Raw genomic sequence first — 15,810 nt, forward strand, 5'->3', positions numbered from 1 at the left:
TTTTGTTATTTTTATTAAAGGCACTCAGAAGAGAGCTGACTTTTAATGAGCTGTTTTAGTTTATCCTATTTGGATTTCATCAGTGACAAAGTAACCAACTCTTATAATACCATAGTGTCCAGTAACTTACTCTCTTAGAATGTGAATACCAACTAAAACTACACTAGTTGAAGTTGGCCATGATCCATCAAATAGTCCAATAAGTAAGTTCTGATTTATCTGCTGTACAATAAATATCTGATTACTACAAACATATCAGGGGGTTAGCTTTTTCTACCAACAAGTAGTGTTCAACTTATCTCAAAATAAGCCATTTCACTCTGCAACATCTGAAAGGCAACCAGTGTCATCCATTACCAGAAAGAAAACAGTGTCACCAGTAGAGGATCATGAACACACTTGGAAAACATTTTACATCAAATTAGTGCTTATTGGACACAGAATTAACCTCAGATGGATGTTGAGATTATTTCCATTCAGGTTCCCCTGGGTTTTTCCCTTCTCACTTCCCTCTTGGATAACCTCCTCCACCACAAAGCAGGCTGGCTGGTTAGAGGAGGGTGACTCTAGAATAGGGAGGATTAGTAACTCAACTAGCTAGGGTTTTGGATGGTCAAAATAAAACCAGTTGAATATTAATTTAAGCAGCAGTTCCTCAGGCCTCTCAGAAATACAGAGAGACTTAGGTTATTTACATTTTAGGGTTCCCAGGATATAAAGAAAAAGGAAGAAGAAGAAAAAATACCAAAACATGGTTACAAAAATTGTGGGATGTTCTACAATATTTTATATTTAACAAATTAATATTTTATATACAAACACAACATGTAGGCTACCAGGAGTATAAGATTTTCATTAAATATTAACTGGGCACTACAGGTGGAACGGTCTAATAGTGAACCCGAGTTTAAAATTGTGTCACTAAAAACATTTTTTTTTCTTTTCCAAATCCTACCAGTATATCTCTGTGACCATGTATATAACCTTATTTGGTGATAATATCAAATATTTTCCTCACGTTCCTGGCAGCTACCAGTAAACATCCTTTCCTTAACCTAACCACCAAGGAATCCACCTGTGTAGGCTTTCTACGTAAAGCCAGAACTCCTGTCTTCTAAGGCAGTGGGTTTTTAGATAGGGGTGGAGAACCATTTGAGAATCTGATGAAAGCTCTGGTCCTAAACGCCCAAGACCCCCAACACAAACCTACGCATACAACGAAATGATGCACAATTGGGGTCTGTGAGCTAGTGGTCCCCTAAAATCCATCCAAATATAGTGTATGGGCTCCTCTGAAGGGTTCTCTCCCCAGGATTTGGTTCTTTCTTCATGAAGACAGGACTCAGGAGTTGAAGGGTGCCAGAGGCTCTGAGACAACGTGCCGATTTGGTGGTGGTGGAAGGAGGGATGGGAGGAATATGAGCACCAGTACTAACAGGTAAGGCACCACTCAGTACACAGGCCCCAGGCAGGACCTGGTGCATTCTCACAGCCAGCCCCTAGGCCACGCCTCCACGTTGCCCGGCAACAGAGCCGCGCTGGGTGCACCAGGGAAGGAGGCCCTTGTTCTCCCCTCCCCCTCCTGCCCCCTCTTCAGGGCGGTGGAAACCGCTAGGCCTTCGGCGGGCTCGCCTCCAACCTGAAGGAGACTTAGGGTGTCAGGAAGACACCGCCGCCACGTGACGAGCGAAGGGGAACACCATGCAGGTGGGCACGCACAGGGGTCCCCGGCTAAACCTAGAGTGAGCACCAACGGGGTGGGGAGGCCCACAGCGGGTGGGTTCTAACGTTTGTTCGGGTAAGGGCTACGTTTTGTGTGCGTCTCTGTCAAGATTTGACCCCCAGGAGAATACCATTTCTCAACGCTCAAGACTTCTGTTTGTCTCTGGAAGAAGTTTTTAGAGTTTTTGGGATTGAATTTTACGCCTGCATCCTGGAAATCTTAACTGCTGCACTATTTCTCACTTGAGAAATAGACCAGCAACTGGAGCCCAAGTGTAATTCAGTTTAAGTATTCGGCTCCGCTACCTTAAAAAAAGATCAGAACGGAAACCCAGGAGTTGCATCTGTCTCAAGAAAGACCAGCTGTCCCTGGAGTTTCTCCTACTGGATTGCAAAAAGCTCTGTTAGGCTTCCATTTAGTCCTTAGAAGGCTGCTCCTCTAACGCTTCCTTATTAAACCGAAGCCTGTGCCTTTGTTTCTTCTTTTATCAGAGTAAAATTCTCACTTTCTGACTTTCAGAAACATCTTCTTCCCATCTGCTCCCCCAAATTAAAACCACTGTAATTTCTCTTGTTTTACATATTTTATTTTTATTTGCATATACTGTGTAAGTTATTAGAATATTTTGAACATAAATTACACATAATTTTTAATGAATAGTCCTTTTGTGTTAATAATAGATTCCTAGCAAATACATTTTATCCAATCTGTAAAAACGTTGTGAATCTGTCTGGATTTATACCTGCTCTTCAAGAAATAAGCCAAAATATAATTGAGTGAAGTTAACAGCACGTTAACCTTTGTTCATTTATTCATCAATTTACTCGACATCCAGTTATTCAGTGTTTATGTTTAGTTCTGGACTTATTCTAAAAGAGCTTAGTATGGGGGAATAAGAGGGAGACAGATGTAACCATTTGTGGTATGATAAATGTCACAGTAGTTTTAACACAGAGATTGTGGTACCTATTTCTACTAGAAGAAATTTCATAGATAATTTCTAAAACTGAAGACAAGAATAAACTAAAGAGCATTTACTGTTAAATCCCATTGTGATGAACTCCTAGATCAGTTAAGGAAGAGCAGAAAGGTATACATAAAACCATAAGAATGTGGTATCATGAATATCCAGAAAGACCATTTTAACAAGAAAGGAATGAGACAGTCTCTCCAATTCTGCTTAAGAGATCGAATACAATGAATATTCATTGAAATGAACAAGATGGTGCTTGTAGGTGACATTATCTAGAGCACTTTTGGTGGTATTAGAAGCAAAAGCTAACTTTGGAGTGGGTTGAAGAGTAAGTGGGAAGTGGGAGTGGTTATAGTTTATATAGACAATTGTTTCAAGAAGTTTAACTATGAAGGAGAAAAGAGAAGATGGTAGGGGATGTCAAGTGCAGAGGGAGTTTTTTTAATAAGGTATTGCTGGAATTTTTGGTAATAGTGAGCTAGATTATTTGGACCAACTCTCCCTCTGCATACAAGTAAAAATACTGGCTAACACGTAAAACATATTTCCTTAAAAGCATCAAGGAGTAAGAAACTATGATAGTAGGATATGATGCTAAGAAACTATGAGACCAAAGTTGAAGGGAAACTGGAAAACCAGGTAAATGGATTTCCAGAACTCCAAAACCTCTTTTACCCTGAAGGCATTAGCAGTTTGTGTTTTGGTCCCAGGTGTAATCCACAGAGAAGGAACCAAAGGGGTATCCCAGGTGTAATCCACAGAGAAGGAACCAAAGGGGTATTGTCCACTAAAGTATGGAAGACTAATAGTATGAACAAGAGATAAACTCATGTTCAGGAGAATTCAGGGAAAGTTGTCTTGATGCTTAGTGAAACAGGGCAGAAAAAGAAAAGGAATAATACCTGTTCCCAAGAAGTTGTGGCCCAATACAGAAATCACATGGATTACAACCTAAGTTATATTGTCTGGGTGGTCCAGCAAACCTCAAATTATGAATTTGATATATATTAGTCATATACGTATATACATACACACGTAAAAATACCTTAGTGTCTATAAATGACTAGAAGAAATAAAAACTCCTCTGTAGAGGAATATATCTTTATCTTAGACCTCAAACAATTCCCTCAGGTAAGTTCTCAAGGACAGCAAACCGAAATCAGTCAAAAGTAACCAAGCACACAAGGAAACAGGGTACCATGAACATGAACCAACAAAAACAGACCTGTAGAGACTTTTGTTATCAGAATGATCAGAAACGGGTTCCAAAACAATTATGATTATTAGTTTAAAAAAGTAAAAGACTAGATTGAAATTATCTGCAGGACATAGTGAGCTTAAAATTTGATTAAGACATTTCTATACACTATAATGAATAATCCAAAAGAAAATTAAGAAAGCAATGGCCTGGATATTTGCATCGAAAAGAGTAAAATACTTAGGAATACATGTGACCAAGGAGGCAAAAGACTTGTACACTGAAAACTACAAAACATTGCTTAAATTAAAGAACACATAAGTAAAAAACATTCCATATTCTTGGATCGGAAGACTTAAATTGTTAATATGTCAATATTTCCCAAAACAATCTCCAGATTCAGTGTAATTCCTACCAAAATTCCAATGACATTTTTTGTAAAAACAGAAAAACACATCTTAAAATTCATATGAAATCGTAGGAGACCCAAAATAGCCCAAACAGTCTTTTAACAGATGAACAAAATTGGAGGACCCAATATCTGTTTTCAAAATATAGTAGCAGTATATGTGTATGTAAAGCAGCAGTAATCAAAACCATGTGGTATTGACAGACAGACAGACAGACAGACATATGAACCAATGGAATAGAATAGAGAGCCCAGAAAGAAACCCTCACATTTTGGTCAAACGATTTACAACAACAGTGCCAAAACCATTCAAGTGAAAGGCAAACTGGACATCCACATGCAAAAGAATGAAGTTGGGCTTCTAGCTCACATTATTAACAAAAATTAACTGAAAAAGGATCAAAGGACCCAGGGCCCAGGATAAGGGATTGCCAGGATCAGATCAACAGAAGCAGGATTCAGGGCTGAAGCAGCAAAGAGTTGAAGACATGGAAAGAATTTGAAGACATCCAGGTAGCAAGGAAGGGTTCTCCAAGGCCTAAAGACTAAAGCAACACACTGACCTTTGGTACAATGTAAGTTCAGGGTGAAACTTTCTCTATAAGCCTCTAAAGAGGCTTAAGAGGTTTAGTGACTAAGAAATAGTACTCCTGGTTGACAACAGAAGCAAACCCTTTTTGAAGGAAATTTTCAGTTTGAACCCAAAAGCACCCACATTTTAAAAGAAATATGATCTTGGGGCGCCTGGGTGGCTCAGTCGGTTAAACGGCCGACTTCGGCTCAGGTCATGATCTCACGGTCCGTGGGTTCGAGCCCCGCGTCGGGCTCTGTGCTGAAAGCTCGGAGCCTGGAGCCTGTTTCGGATTCTGTGTCTCCCTCTCTCTGACCCTCCCCCGTTCATGCTCTGTCTCTCTCTGTCTCAAAAATAAATAAATGTTAAAAAAAAAAATTTTAAAAGAAATATGATCTCAAAATAATCACATAAGAAGACTACTATGAATGTTAAACAAAGGCAAAAAAACCAACAGATTTAGATTTTTAAGGACTGCATAGTTTGCAATTGCCAAATACAAAATCCCTGTTATTGAAGTGTTCAAAGAAATGGAAAATGAGATTACAAAGATGAGTTTATATAGGAAACTATCAAGAATGAACAAACAGCCTAAGTGTCCATTAAGAAATGAATGAATAAAGAAGATGTGGTATACACACACACACACACACACACACACACACACACTGGAATATTATTCAGCCATAAAAAATGAAATATTGCCATTTGCAACAACATGGATGAATCAAGAGAGTATAATGCTAGGTGAAATAAGACAGAGAAAGGCAAATATCATATGATTTCACTAATATGTGGAACTTAGAGAAACAAATGAACTAAGAAAAAAAGAGATGAACCAAAAACCAAACTTTTAACTATAGAGAACGAACTGGTGGTTACCAAAGGGAAGGTGGTAGGGGGTGAATGGGTGAAGTAGATGATGGGGATTAGGAGGATACTTACCACAATGAGGACTGAGTAATATGTAGAACTGTTGAATCACTGTATTGTACACCTGAAATTAATATAACACTGTATGTTAACTATACTGGCATTAAATTTTTAAATAAATGAATAAATAAATACTTAGATGAAAATACAAAAAAAAAATGACAGATAAGGGAATAGAAAGGAACTTCTAGAAATGGAGTAAAGCTGAAGTAAAAAGCTGAATGGACCTCTTAATTTCTTTGCTGAATACTAAACTAAAATTGTTTCTAAATTTTGCTATTATGAATACTGCTGTGGTGAACATCAGAACAGGAATTTAAAAAAACTGTGTTCTATATATAGAGAGAGCGTGTACAAATGGAGGAAACGGATAGTGGGAGAGAGAGAATCTTAAGCAGGCTCCATGCTCAGCGTAGAGCATGACATGGAGCTTGATCCCATGACCTGAGCTTCAATCGAGAGTCAGAAGCTCAACCAACTGAGCCACCCAAGCACCCCTAGAACAGGGGTATTTTTTTACATTTTTGATTAATTTTTAATAAAGATTTCTAGAAGCTAAGAAAAAAATATAAAAGCCCTTGAATGGATAGGTATATTAGTTTTCTTTTACGATGTAGCTAAATAGCCCTGAATTTAGCAGCTTAAAACAACAAATATTTATTATCTCATAGTTTCTGGGGGTCAGAAATTTGTGAGTGGCTTAGTCAGGTGGCTCTGGCTCAAAGAGTAAATGAGAGTACAATTCAGATATCAGCTAGGGCTGCAGTATCTGCTTCCAACATGACTCACTCACATGACTGTTGGCAGGAGGCCTTGGTTTCCCACCACTTGGACTTTTTTTTTTTTTAACATTTATTTATTTTTGAGACAGAGAGAGGCAGAGCATGAACGGGGGAGGGTCAGAGAAAGAGGGAGACACAGAATCTGAAACAGGCTCCAGGCTCTGAACTGTCAGCACAGAGCCCAACGCGGTGCTCGAACTCATGGACCGCAAGATCATGACCTGAGCCGAAGTTGGACGCTTAACCGACTGAGTCACCCAGGCGCCCCCACTTGGACTTTTCAATACGGCTTTTTCATGGAATGAATTGTGTCTCTCCAAAATTCATATGTTGAGACCCTAACCCCAAATGTGACTATATTTGGAAGTAGGATTCTTAAGGAGGTAATTAAGGTTAAATGAAGTCATAAGGGTAGGGACTGGTGTCCTTCTGACAATCTGAAAGGACTGGTATCCTTATGAGTAAGGGACACCAGAGCATTCTCTCTCTCAGTCTCTCTCTCTTTCTCTCTCTCTCTTTCTCTCCCTCCCTCCATCTTTCTCTGTGCACAGAGAAAAGTGCATGTGAGAACAGAGCAAGAAGGTGGCCACTTGAAAGCCAGGTTTCTCACTAGAAATCAACCCTGCCTGGTACCTTGATCTGGGACTTGCATCTTCCAGAACTGTGAGAAAATAAATTTCTATTTAAGCCACCCAGTCTTATATTCTGTTATGGAAGCCCACACAGACTAACACAGGCTGCTTGAGTGTCCTCACAACATGGCAGTTTCTTTTCCCCAGAGCAAGAGATGAATGTTTAAAATGCTTTAAATGCTGGAGGGGAAAACTGTCAAACCAAAATTCTATATCCAGCTAACCTATCCATCCAAAAAACTGGGGGAAAATAGTTATTTTCAGAAATATGAAAACTGGGAGAATTAGTTGCCAGCAGACCTTAACTATAAGAAATGCTTAAGGGTGTTTATTCGGGCTGAAGGGAAATGACACCAGAGGGAAAACTGGATCTAAAGAAAGGAGTGAAGAGCACCATATATGGTAAATATGTGGATAAGTACTAATAACTATATTTTTTCTCTTAATTCCCTTAACATTATAATTCTTTAAGGCAGAAATTATAACCTTGTATTATGGGTTTTCAAATATATGTAGATGTTAATATATTTAACAGCAGTAAAGCAAAGGATGGGATAGTGGTAAATGTAACTAGGCAAGGTTCCCATATTTTTTTTATTAAAAAAATCTTTTTAATGTTTATTTATTTTTGAAAGAGGGAAAGACAGCATGAGCAGGGGAGGGGCAGAGAAAGAGAGAGGGAGACACAGAACTGAAGTAGGCTTCAGCCTCTGAGCTATCAGCACAGAGCCATCAGGCTCTAACTCATGAACCATGAGATCATGACCTGAGCTGAAGTTGGATGCGTAACCAACTGAGCCACCCAGGCACCCCCAATGTTCCCATATTTTATGTGAAGTAGTACAATATTAAATCTAGGTAGACTGTAATAAGTTAAAGATACCCAATATAATTTCTAGAGCAATTATTAAAATCATAATGCAAAGGTGTATACCTAAAAAGCCAGTGGCAAACAATGATATTCTAAAAACTACTTAATTAACCAAAAGAAGGCAAGAAAGAAATAGAGGAACAAAAAAGTAAATGAGACTAAAACAGGAAAATAGTAGCTCTAAATCTAATATTAACAATTATATTAAATATTAATGGACTAAATACTTCAAAAAGCAGAGATTGTCAGAATGGAAAAGCAACACACAACTGTATACTGCTGAGACACTTTATTATTTTATTTTATTATTATTTTTTAAGATTTAAATTCCTGCATAGTTAACATATAGTGTTATATTAGTTTCATGGGTACAATATAGTGATTCAACAGTTCCATATATTACTCAGTGCTCATCAAGATGTGTACTCTTAATCCCCTTCACCTATTTCACCTGTCCCCACCCCACTCCCCCCTGGTAATCATCTGATTGTTCTCTATAGTTAAGAGTAGGTTTTTTGATTGGTCTTTTTTTGTTTCTTTCTTTCTTTCTTTCTTAAATTTGACATAAAAATGAAAGCATATGGTATTTTTCTTTCTCTAATGGACTTATTTCATTTTAGCATTATACTCTCTATAGAGCCATCCGTGTTGTTGCAAATGGCAAGATTTCATTCTTTTTATGGATGAGTAATATTCCTTTGTGTGTACGTGTTTGTGTATCCCACTTCTTTATCCATTCAACTATTGACAGACACTTGGGGTGCTTCCATAGTTTGGCTATTATAAATAACGTTGCAAGAAACATTGGAGTGCATATATCCCTTCAAATTAGTATTTTCATATTCTTAATACACAATAGTGTGATTACTAGGTCATAGGATAGTTCTTGAGGAACCTCCATACTGTCTTCCACAGTGGGGGCACCAATTTACATAACCACCAACAAAGTGCAAGCCTTCCCTTTTTTCCCCATCCTTGCCAACACTTGCAATTTCTTATCTTTTTGATAATAGCCAGTCTGACAAGTGTGAGATTATATCTCATTGTGGTTTTGATTTGCATTTCCCTGATGATGAGTGATGTTGAGCATCTTTTCATGTGTCTGTTGGCCATCTGTACATCTTCTGTAGAGAAATGTCTGTTTATGTCTTCTGTTCATTTTTTAATTGCATTTTTTTGTTGTTGAGCTATATAAGTTATTTGTAATTTTGGATACTAACACTTTTTTGGATATGTCATTTGCAAATATCTTTTCCCATTCAGTAGCTTGTTGTTTAGTTTTGTTGGCATTTCCTTTGGTGTACAGAAGCCTTTTATTTTGATGTAGTCCCAACAGTTTATTTTTTGCATTTGTTTCCCATGCCTCAGGGGACCTACCTAGAAAGATATTGCTATGGCCAGTGTCAGAGAAATTACTGTCTGTCCTGTCTAGGATTTTTATGGTTTCAGGTCTCACATTTAGGTACTTTATTCATTTCGAGTTTATTTTTATGTATGGTGTAAGAAAATGGCCTAGTTTCACTCTTTTGCATGTTGCTGTCTAGTTTTCCCAGCACCATTTGTTGAAGAGACTATCTTTCTCTCATTGCATATTTTTGCCTCCTTTGTCAATGATTGATTGACCATATAATTGTGGGTTTATTCCTGGACTTTCTATTCTGTTCCATTGACCTATGTGTCTAATTTTATGCCAGTGCCATACTGTTTTGATTACTACAGCTGTGTAATGAAACTTGAAGTCTGGAGTTGTGATACTTCCAGTTTTGTTTTTCTTTTTCAAGATTACTTTGGCTGACCCTGACCCTGAATAGGGTCTTTTGTTGTGCCATACAAATTTTAGGATTGTTTGTTCTAGTTCTGTGAAAAATGTTGGTATTTTGATAGAGATTGCATTAAATCTGTTGATTGCTTTGGGTAGTGTAGACCTTTTAACAATATTTGGTTTTCTAACTCATGAGCATGGAACATCTTTCCATTTCTTTGTGTCATCTTAAAAGAGACACAGTTTGAATACATAAAGCAGAACACATAAAGCAAAAACTAACATAATTCAAGGGATAAATAGACAAATCCACAATCATAATGTGAGATTTTAAAACCCCTCCTCTTAGTAATTGATAGAAAAACTAGATATAAAAATTGCTAACAAAATAGAAGATTTGAACAAACCTGTCAATCATCCATTGATTTATAGAGAAATATACCTATCAGTGGCAGAATGCATGCTTTTTTCAAGCATTCACTAAGATACATCATATACTGGGTCATAAAACAAGTCAATGCGTGTCAAAAAATCAAAATCTTAACAAAGTATGTTTTCTAACCAAAGAGAATTAAATTAGAAAGTATTAATAAGATACCTAGAAAAGTTGAAATTACTGGAAAATTAAACAACATCCTTCCAAATAACTAAGATGTCAGTAAAAAATTATAAAAGAGATTGGGAATATTTTTAATTGAATGATACTAATGGTACAGCAAACCAAAATTTGTAGGGTGCAGCTAAGAAAATTGTTAATGGGGAAATACATAGCTGTAAGTGGCTGTATTAGAAAAGAAAGGTTCATAGTCAATAATCTAAGCTTTACCTTAAGGTATAAAAAAAGAGCAAAATATAATTGGTAGGACCCTCATTTAAAATGTTTGTATTATCTGTCAAGAGTTTCAAGAGTTTCCCTTTTTCATTTCTAGTATTGGTTATTTGTGCCTTCTTGCTTTTTTTTTTTTTTTGGTCAGTTTTGGTAAGTGTTTATCAATTTCATTAATATTCTCTAAGAACCAATTTTTGGCCTTGTTAATCCTATTATATATTAATTTTTCAACTCATCAATTTCTACTTTCACTCTTTTTATCTTTGATTTATTTTGATTTTCTTTTTCCAACTTCTTTGGTTGGATGTTTATATCTTAATTTTTAAACTTTTCATTTTATAAAATATCAAATTAAGGATATAAAATTTATTTTATGAACTGCTTTAGTTGCAGCCCACATATTTTTTTGTTATATGGCTTTACTTTTTATCATTCAATTCCTAATGCTGTTAAATTCCCATTGTGTTTTTTTCTCTGACCCATGGATTATTTAGAAAGTGTTTTCTTAATTCCAAATATATGATGATCTCCTAGTTATCATTTTCTTACTGATTTCTGTCTCTGGTCACAGTGCCGAAGTCTGTGAGCCTTTTTTAGATTTCTCAGCTTCTTGGCCTCTTCCATAATTGGTAGTTGATCCACGGGGAATGGCCTCAAACATGGAGCTCCTCTCTAGCTCTCCTTCTCATCTAAGATCTTCTCCTGATAATTTTCTTCACTGCCTTATTGATTCTCCAGTGCTTTCAGATTGATTTTCATCAATTTCGTTCAATTTTACTAGATGTTCTCAGCAAAAGGTTTGATTCAAATGATCTAGTCTACCATTACCAAGTGCAGAATTCCTACTGATGCTGGTATTTTATTATTAGGAGACATATAAAGAATAGGGATTGAAGATCTCAGGGATAGAGTGACCAGTAATAGACAAAGTGGGGACAGACAAACAAAACTTTGGCCAAAGAATAGGATGAAAGGAGAAATAAGATGATACTTGTCTGTCATTTATTATTGCATAACAAACTATAACGAACTTGGTGGCTTAAAACAACACATTTACTGTATCAGAGTTTTTATGGGTCTTGATCTAGGCTTTGCTTAGCTGGGCCCTCTTCTCCAGAGTCTCCCACAAGGTTGCAATGAAAGTGTCAGCCAAAGCTGGGGTCTTATTTATTTATTTATTTATTTATTTATTAATGTTTATTTGTTTTTGAGAGAGAGAGACAGAGAGAGACAGAATGTGAGTGGGGAAAGGGCAGAGAGAGAAAGAGGGAGACACAGAATCTGAAGCAGGCTCCAGGCTTTGAGCTGTCAGCACTGAGCCATCCGACTCTAACTTGTGAACCATGAGATCATGACCTGAGCTGAAGTTGGATGCTTAACTGACTGAATCACCCACATACCCCGCTGGGATCTCATTTAAAGGTACAACAGAGGAGGAATCCATTTTTAAGTTCATTTACATGGTATTTGGCAGAATTCAGTTCTTTGGGGCTATTTGACTAAGAACCTCAATGTCTAGCTGATTGTTGGTTACATTTCCCTTGTTGCATAGTTCTCTCCATAAGGCACTTCCCAATATAGCAGCTTGCTTTATCATAGCTAACCAGTGTGAAGAGTGCTGGCAAGATGGAAGTTATAATATTATGGAGAATAATAATAGAAATTACATTCTTTCATCTTTGCCATGTTCTGTTGGTTAGAAGCATGCCACAGTTCCCACCCATAGTCAAGGAGAGGGAGTTGTGCAGAGATGTGAATACCAGAATGTGGAGATCATTTAAGGTCATCAAATAATTTGTCACAGTATTTTCTCATATGTATAATTAAATTCTCCCTTCCTCTGGAAATATCAGGGGAAATGGACAGCAAACTAGAAATAAAAGAGTTAATATATTACAACCTCTGGAAAAGGAGCACATAAAATATCGAAGGCTAAGTAACAAGGAAAACAAGGTTAGCTTTCATAGAAAGAAACTATTTTTTTTATTATTTATTTTTGAGAGCAAGAGAGACAGAGTGTGAGTGGGGCAGGGGCAGAGAGCGAGGAAGACACAGAATCCAAAGCAGGCTCGAGGCTCCAAGCTGTCAGCACAGAGCCCGACGTGGGGATTGAACTTGCAGACCATGAGATCATGACCTGAGCCGAAGTTGGACATGCAACCGTCTGAGCCACCCAGGCGCCCAGAAAGAAATTATTATTAGACAGAAATTAAACTATGGAAAAATTCCTAGCCTCTTCTAACATTTAACCTGGGAGTACGAGTCCCTTGAAGCTAATTGGTTGAAAAGAGAAGCGTGTTCACCTGGAGGTATTAAATGCCTATGTAGAAAAACAAAACAGTATTTTTGCATGATGTTAATTGGTTTTGCCTAATATAGTCATGAGAGAATTTTCCATGATTTATGAGTTTACTTCATTAATATTTGATACATGTGTTCCAAATTGATTTTTTATTAAACATCTCAGGGTAACTTTGAGGGTAGAGGATGTATCTTATCTATCAAAGTATGTAGTACCACTTGTGCTGGGAAGTGAGGAAAAAGTAGGCCACTTTGTTCTATACTTTGAAACTAATTATTCCGTTATCTGTAGAGTTCATGAACAATTGCATAGTTGAAAATGTTATATTTCAATTTTACATGTACATATTAAAATGCACAACTGTGTTAATAGATTTTCTATTTTTTTATAGGATCCAAATGAAGATACAGAATGGAATGAAATTTTAAGAGATTTTGGCATTCTTCCTCCAAAAGAAGAGCCAAAAGATGAAATTGAAGAAATGGTTTTACGTTTACAAAAAGAAGCAATGGGTATAGTTGTGCATTTAGTGGGCTGGATGAGGAGATAATGATAGAGAAAGTGTATTTCATAAACTAAGAGGGAGAGAAGACATTAGAAATCCCACCCATACTTTTGAAATTAGGGTGCTGACACCTAAAATTTTTAATTCATATGTCAAAAGTCACAAGCTAGTTAGTAACAGAGCTGAAACATCCTGGTTTATAACCTAGTGAGCTTTTTTCTCTGCCATCTTCCTCTACCTTGTGATTACCTTCTATTTTGATCATATATATAGTATGCATTATGTGTTAAGACTTTCAAGTACTTGGGAAGTCTAAATTTATGGTGTCTAACTGATGTTCACATCTACTTTAAATGTAGCCTGGTAGTTCTGTGAATTCAGAGCAGGAATCACAGTAAATAAAACCAAAGCAGTCAGCTATAAAATAGCTTTATATATTGGAGAACCTGCAACATTAAAGATATTCTTTATTTCTATTTATTTCTATATTGTTTTTTCTAACCATATGATTATAAAGTAAAAAATGAGTTCTAAATAATTCAGTTATCTAAAATTTATTTTGTTTTAGTTAAACCTTATGAAAAGATGACTCTTGCACAGTTGAAGGAAGCTGAAGATGAATTTGATGAAGAAGATATGAGAGCTATTGAAATATATAGGTATAGTGATTTATTTGGGCAACTTAAGAGTTTTTTTAATATTTATTTTTTTGAGAGAGAGAGAGAGGGGAACAGAGCATGAGCAGGGGAGGGGCAGAAAGAGAGGGAGACGCAGAATCAAGCTGGCTCCAGGCTTCAAGTTGTTAGCACAGAGCCTGATATGGGGCTTGAACTCACAGACCACAAGATCATGACCTGAGCTGAAATTGGATGCTTAATGGACTGAGCCACCCAGGTGCCCCAACTTATGAGTTTTTGAATGGAGAAGTATTATAAGAATGAAATTTAAAAGGCTCTATTTTTTTCTACAGAATAGATTTTTAAAAAGAACAAAAGTAATTTTTAAAAATTTTTATTTATTTTGAGAGAGAGAGAGCAGGTGAGCAGAGAAAAGGCAGAGAGAGAGGGAGAAAGAGAATCCCAATTGGGCTCCACACTGTCAGCACAGAGCCTGATGCAGGGCTTGATCTCACAAACTGTGCGATCATGGCCTAAGCCGAAATCAAGAGTTGGACACTTCCAGGTGCCCCAAGAACAAAACTAATTTTTAAGAACATTTTAATTTTTTAAAATTAAGCTTAATGCCCAGCATGAGGCTTGAACCCATGATCTTGAGATCAAGAGTCACATGCTCTACTAACTAAGCCAACCCGTACCCTTCAAGAACATTTTAAACCCACCTCACTTTATATAAGTGCAATAGTTTTTTTCCTGAATATTTTTTCCTTTGCTTAAGTAAAAAGCTATCCAGTAATACACAGTGGAACTTCATCAAGTTACATATAAGTAAAGTGGAAATATCAGTAAAAGGCCAATAAGAGCCACAGTTTTCCTTCTAGGATGATGTATATCATTTAATAAATAATTAATTACTACTCATAAATAAATTCTTTCTGAAATTAGAACAGGTATGTATATTTCCCAACTTATCCTGAAACTCAAGCCAGATAAAGAAATTTCAAAAACAGAATGGCACAGAAAAATATCTCTTATATATAGGATATATAGAATACATACGTATATAAAATATAGGCACAAAATTTTTAAACACAGTTTAGCAAATTAGGTCCAACAATTTAAAAAAAAGAACAATACATCCTGATCAAGTGGGATTGGTCCCAAGAATGCTGGTTTAACATGAAAAAAGCCCCAAGAAAAGTGAATTGGATTAGAAGTAGCAATAGTCTGGTAGCAATGAGTACACCTAGCTCTTAGCTCTTGTTTTACAAATGCTACTCTCTAATAATAGGAACTAGTGTTCCTTGGAGGACTGCTTCATTCCACAGTGTGAGTTGAGAAAGTACAATATGAGTCAGGAGCATCATGTGGTGCCAGAAAGTAAAGAAATGCTGTAGAAAAAAAGTTTTTTAAAGGTATAGGAGCAAAACGAAAGATTTTTAAATGGTCATAGTTGGAACAACTTGAGCAACAAAATAAATAATCATAATACTGGATTATAAAATAAATATCCAGGACTTCCTTGTGATATAAATAACTGAAATGAACAAATTCAGAGAAAGTAACACTGAGGAAAATAGAAAAATCACCATCAGAACACCACAATAATAATTAATCCCCCATGGGCAAGATTTGCTGATAGATGCTGAAATGAGTCGGGAAATTTAAATAGAAACAGGATATTTTCATAATCTCAAAGTATC

The 15,810-nt window shown here is 36.5% G+C and overlaps 1 protein-coding gene across 1 annotated transcript in view; it reads left to right on the plus strand.

Moving 5' to 3' along the window:
• The first annotated feature begins 1,532 nt into the window (after positions 1 to 1,532).
• PDCL2 (phosducin like 2) overlaps positions 1,533 to 15,810 on the plus strand; it is a 35,641-nt gene continuing 21,363 nt past the window's right edge. Inside the window, exons 1-3 of the mRNA XM_042936355.1 lie at positions 1,533 to 1,707; positions 13,377 to 13,497; positions 14,059 to 14,149. Of these exons, the coding sequence (XP_042792289.1) occupies positions 1,702 to 1,707; positions 13,377 to 13,497; positions 14,059 to 14,149 (218 nt within the window). The 5' untranslated portion in view covers positions 1,533 to 1,701. The remainder of the gene's footprint in view (positions 1,708 to 13,376; positions 13,498 to 14,058; positions 14,150 to 15,810) is intronic.

The sequence above is a fragment of the Panthera leo genome, chromosome B1, assembly GCF_018350215.1.
Source record: "Panthera leo isolate Ple1 chromosome B1, P.leo_Ple1_pat1.1, whole genome shotgun sequence".
NCBI classification, from domain to species: Eukaryota; Metazoa; Chordata; class Mammalia; order Carnivora; family Felidae; genus Panthera; species Panthera leo.